The sequence below is a fragment of the Bombus impatiens genome, unplaced genomic scaffold (assembly GCF_000188095.3).
Source record: "Bombus impatiens unplaced genomic scaffold, BIMP_2.2 scf_0217, whole genome shotgun sequence".
Taxonomy (NCBI): Eukaryota; Metazoa; Arthropoda; class Insecta; order Hymenoptera; family Apidae; genus Bombus; species Bombus impatiens.
Genome location: NT_176636.1, coordinates 259,134 through 264,625, shown reverse-complemented (window position 1 = coordinate 264,625; position 5,492 = coordinate 259,134). Strand labels below are relative to the sequence as shown.

The 5,492-nt window shown below is 45.1% G+C and overlaps 1 protein-coding gene across 1 annotated transcript in view; it reads right to left on the bottom strand.

Moving 5' to 3' along the window:
• Nucleotides 1-4,905, bottom strand: part of LOC100741098 — a 25,629-nt gene extending 20,724 nt beyond the window's left edge. The window contains exons 1-2 of the mRNA XM_003488114.4: nucleotides 4,477-4,905; nucleotides 1,303-2,393 (exon numbers count right to left, since the gene is read on the bottom strand). Coding sequence (XP_003488162.1) covers nucleotides 1,303-1,615 — 313 coding nt within the window. The 5' untranslated portion in view covers nucleotides 1,616-2,393; nucleotides 4,477-4,905. The remainder of the gene's footprint in view (nucleotides 1-1,302; nucleotides 2,394-4,476) is intronic.
• Between the last annotated feature and the right edge of the window lie 587 nt (nucleotides 4,906-5,492).

Below are 5,492 nucleotides of genomic sequence, written 5' to 3'. Positions count from 1 at the left end.
TTTTTTTTTTTTTTTTTTTTTTTTTGAGAAACCCGACGTCGTTACGGGGACAGTGGTTGGAAGAAGCAGCCACCCTGATCTTAAACTTTGCTTGCTTTATTCTTATCGGTTGAAACTAATAGGTTCGCGTTACTCCGGTTTATTACCTCGTAATTTCCGTTGCAAATGTCAGAAAACCAATATGGAGAAGGCTCGGGGGAAGAAATGTACCTTGTAGAGGTCGAGACCATGGTCGTGATCGTGGTCGTGGTCTCTGTGCCCGTTTTGCAAACTTATTGCTACAAAGTGGTTTACGATTGAAAAGGAGGAGAGGACAAGTTCTGGTACTTCTGATAGCGAGCAACCGGGTTCTCGCCGCGAAGCATTAGCGACCTCTTTCAAACGTTGTCGACGCATTCGCGGAGCATACAGTATAACCTGTTTCAGTGATCTAAGCTGGTTATCACAACCGTTCCCGTTTGCTTTACCGGGCATAATTTACGTTTTCCTGAAAATGTCTACCGGATACCGGGCCCATTAAGAGCTAACCGCTGGCTGCCGACGATTATGGTTCACTATCAATTATAACCAACCCTGATGTCTTCTTTCATTTTTATTCTTCCATCCTTCCTTTCTTTCCTTTTCTCTAATAGTTTCTTCTTTTTTCCGATCGTTTACCATTGAACAGGTTTCATGAGCTCTGACTCATTGCCCGGGTGAAAAATCGGAAAGGAGAGTGGCGTTGATTTTACATTGTTAAACGATGAATAGGAAGTTAGCGAAACTGATATCGCGTCGAATCTTACGAACGAAATAGAGATTCATGAAAAATACGTGACGTACGATAGGAGAAATAAAAGGGTATAGATGTAATCCCGAGCTTCTATACTTTATTAGTTTCATTTCGAGTTTAGAGTATGCAAGATGTTGATTATATATTATGCAAACATAAATGACAGTAATTGCGTTCAATAAAGAAAAGAAAAAAATAACTAAGAGCAATCAAACCTCTTGCGAAAGAAACCGACGCAACAACGTTCAAACGAATCTCCTCGAGTCTAATTACGAGGGAGTGTGCAGTATGCTCGTTAGGCATCCTAAACAGGTAAAGGAGGTCAAAGACGATCGACTTTGTCTATGGAATCGATTAAATTAAAAACGATACGTGATGAAATCGCAATTGCACTAACGCGTATAGGTGTATCTTCTACGAAATCAAGGATATTCGCGTGATATCACGAAGAAGATACGTACTCTACCTGGATCTAATTCATACGTATATATATAATGCGTATTATTATGAAATACGAACGTAAAACTTACCCGGGTATCCCTCTGGAATGACTATCTCCGGTCCTACTTTAACGTCGTGCCGATAACGATGGATCAATAGGGTTGCACTAACCCGAAGCGATCTCTGTTGCTGTTTGTACAGCAACACTGGCCTGCCGCCGGTACCTTCGAGCCTGACCACTCTCGGTAACGAGAATCGATCAAGGAACTCTCGAAGGGGCATATAGCCGCCGCTCGAACCGGAACTACCCTCGGCCGTCGCTTCCCTCGAACTAGGCAGGGACTTTGGCAGCGAAGGTACCTCCTCGCTGGACATCGTGGAAAACTCACCGTTCGACGACATTGTTCCGCACTATATATTATTTTTTCACTGATCTCGTTTAACTCGATCGCAGACACTACGTTCCGTTCGTTCTTCGCCAATCGGTGACACGATTCTGCATCGTTACAACATGGACAGAGTTAGGAATTTCACGAGAGATTCGCGTATCGGTAACGAAGAAAGTCTTTGAGACGTTTCTTTAGAACTTTCCAGAGCGGCACGTCATCGAATCGTAGTCGTGAAAGAACGAATCCCGCGTTAACTTTTCGCAGCATTTTTATCCCCGCGTCATCTGGTCGGTACCAGAACGTCGACGGAAACTGGCTGTCGATCGGCAACAGGTTCAGCAGGCACTTTCCTCGGTTATGTCACTTGGATCTGGACGTCACTGTCACTTTCCACTTCAACGTTGCGGGGAAGCTAGCGGATAATTATTTCCACGATCGACGATAGACAGACGACGGATCGTGAACGGGCGGGGCAAGATTTCAGAATCGATCTCGATCAAGCTGAAAGCCGATCGTTGCAGTCATCGAGCGCGACCGAGAATTCATTCACTGGACACTAACTGTTACCGCAAGCAACAGCACGCAGTGAGATTAACGATCACGGTTCGATGGTCGTTGTTGCAAAACCCGGGGATAATTCGTTTAATCCTTCGCGTTACCGATCCTTTGACTCAGCACCGTGTAAATTCTCTTCTCGAATGCCTTCGTGTCCTTCGCGAATGACCCATCTTCGACATCGCACTGCTCACCAAGGTTGACGATCCCTTCCTTTTCAACGACGACGACAATCGCTAGGAAAAAACGTTGCGTCATTCTTCCAAACAGCTGATGATTCGTTCGATCGATCGTGGATCGATTTCACGATTTCCTTGAAAGCTCACTGATCACAGGAAACGCCATTCGCTCTGTAGAATTGGCATTCCTTCGCTTCGAAAATTCCATTTACTAATCGCGAAACGTTGATACAAATCAACCGATCGATCGACCGACGTGTCAACCGCTGTCCACTCTTTCCGGCTACGTTGGAGCAATCGCATCTCCTGTGGCTCGATTCCCGTCGCGTTTACGATTTAATGGAACTTCTCACGTGCCTCGGAACATGTATTTTAGTTTTATCGCCTCGCAACCTCCGCGATCCTCACCCTCGGATTCCTCTATCACCGAGGCTGAACTACCGCATCCTGGTAGCCTTTAGGAGAATCTATCGTCGAAGGAAGATGGCAAGAAAGCAGCTTGATAAAGTCTCAAAATTCAAATCTCCATCGAATACTTGGAGCAGAACGTTTCAAGGAGCACGTGCAAGCTTTCCTTCTCCGTTCGATTCACAACGATCGGCAAAGATTCACTCTGCTTTTCTCCGATTTTATTTCTTTTTGAAAAAGTTTCTCGCATCCTAAGGACGAAAGAAGAATCATGGAGGATGTCGCGAGCGCGAAATTCGTTGGACGCTTTTCACGGTGGGACGAGGCGACGTTGCCCAAGCCTCGGAAGAAGAAGAACCGATCGAACCGGCGGACGCGAAGTCACTGACGCCCGGCGTGACTGAGGCCCAGCGTAAGAGGCCCACTGACACTAACACGCTCGCAACTGGTTGTATCGTACGATTCGTCGTACCGCCTCTACTACACGCAGCACTGTCAGTGGCCGTACTACCAGCAGCGCTTTGCGAACTTCGCTCTAAGTCCTCTCGGTGGAAGTGCAGGTTAACAGAATACATGGCTATACCATAGGCTCACGGACGCTATACCACGAACGCTATACCACGGCCAACCTACGAAGGATCTGGGCTTATTCAATAGGGGTCCTCTATTGTATCGAAGCTGAACTGTTGCGCTCCGACAGAAGCGAACCGCCCCTTAATAGTTTCTCTAGAAACGTAATCGGCCGTAGTAAGTGGAGTTGCTGCGTGTATGCGTCTCCGTGTACGAGTATCAATAGTTTGACAGGGTACGAGCAAGACGATCATATTCGTTACTAGCGAATCACCGTAGCGGAATCGATCCGGATTACTTCGTGCTGGTACCGATCGTCGATGCGAGGTTCGATGTGCTTCACCAAGCGGTTTGATTTCCAGTTGAAATCGATGGTTTTATTAACGTTGCGTGGGGTCTGTCAAGACGACTACCAGTAGAGAAGTGGATTAGGCGTAATTTGTTTTTTCTTCTTTCACGTTTCTATGCGCGTAACGTACTGGTTGACTGGTACCGTTAGCATAAGAGCGTTCCTCTGATTTCTATTGATATTTTCCTGGATACGTTAGACGCGTTACATAAGTACTTATCTAGAGATTCCATGCTAAATTTGCGCCACATATATCTTATACGAGGTTTTAACGGTAATGTAATTTGATTACGTAAAACTTACACGATATTTATAACATCTATAATAAGTTAATCGTTTACAAATATTTGTAGCTTCCGATCTTTTTAACGTTGATCGATAACGATCGGTTTTAAATACGTAATCGCAGCAACGATATGGAATTGTATTTGAACAAGCGACGAGAAATTAACGTTCTGGAGTAGAGTAACTTTCTGGCTACGTTCTAATCAGCTGTATCGTACATATATGATTTTTCATCGTTCGAGAAATGTTCGCACTTTGATCTATTTTAATATTTGGAATCTCAGGCTCGTTGCAACTGTGATGTTTCTAACTGTGACGCCTTAAAAAGCAATCTCACTAGCAAATATATACGCGAGGAGTCGCGAGGCAGCTCGATCCTTATAAAAGATCGTGCAAAGTAAAACTTTACGTTCGGCCGTAAACTCGTACCCGTAATACCTTTCCTTATACAGTTATCTGCGACACTAAAGGGAAATGATACATACCTGGTCTCGGTGGATGTATATTTAATTATATCATTTTATTCACCTCGTTCGTTGCTCAACGATGCGCGCCACAGATAATAAAAATCACGATGGAACGGCTATGGTTCCTGGGAAGCTTGGAAAGTGGAACGACCTTGAGTTTCATTGTCGAACGAATCTCCTCGCGAAAGAATAACAAGCGTGTACACGTTGCATCACGTCTAGTGATATGAGTTCGCACGATCGTTTCGCGATGCCTCTTTTCTCTTCTTTCCCATCTTTTTCTTCACATCGCTGTCTTTTTCAGTTTCTTCTTTCCTCCATCACGGAGAATCACACTCTTTTGTTCGCCGATTGCGCGCGCCGTGACGTGTAACGACTAACGACGACGACGTACAGTACAGCGAGAGATCGTTGCCACACCGAGCAACGAGATATCCTGCTGGTGTCGTGCGTGTGCTTACACTACGGCTTCTCTCTGCTTGACGGACAGGGAGGAAATTGTAATACCGTGGAGCAGCCAGATAAGAACGGTTGTGTAATAGGAACACATTAGAGGCTGTTGTCACATCTACGCGAATTTATGAATTCTTTGATTGAACTTGCTTATTGTTAGAATCCAGTTGAAACGTAATCTCGCTGGATGTTTCACAATGGGGTATTAGAGGTTTAAGTCGGACTCGCAGATCGTCGCCAAAGATTGTGCGAATCAAAGCGCGCGACAAAACGCAGCGTCTTTCTCGATTACGACACCGCGGGCAAAAAGTACAAAACATCTCAACCAGGGATTTTACTTTTCTCGGTTTTTTACGATTTCGAGATGACATCATGCGCAACAAGGTGTAGCGTACGTTGTACGTACGGTTAAATCTGTGCTAGCGAGCTCCAAATTTGGCGAGTATTCGTAACACGCGTCTACCGCGTGTTACTTGTTCCCTGTTTTATTTCGTTTCGCTTTTATTCCACTTTGCAGTTTGGCACGGAGCGCGTGTCTTACTTTGGACAGCACGTTGCACGGCGAGAAATTGTAGAATTTTATTCAGTGCCATTGGCAAGTACTTGAATGCTAATTGAACGGTT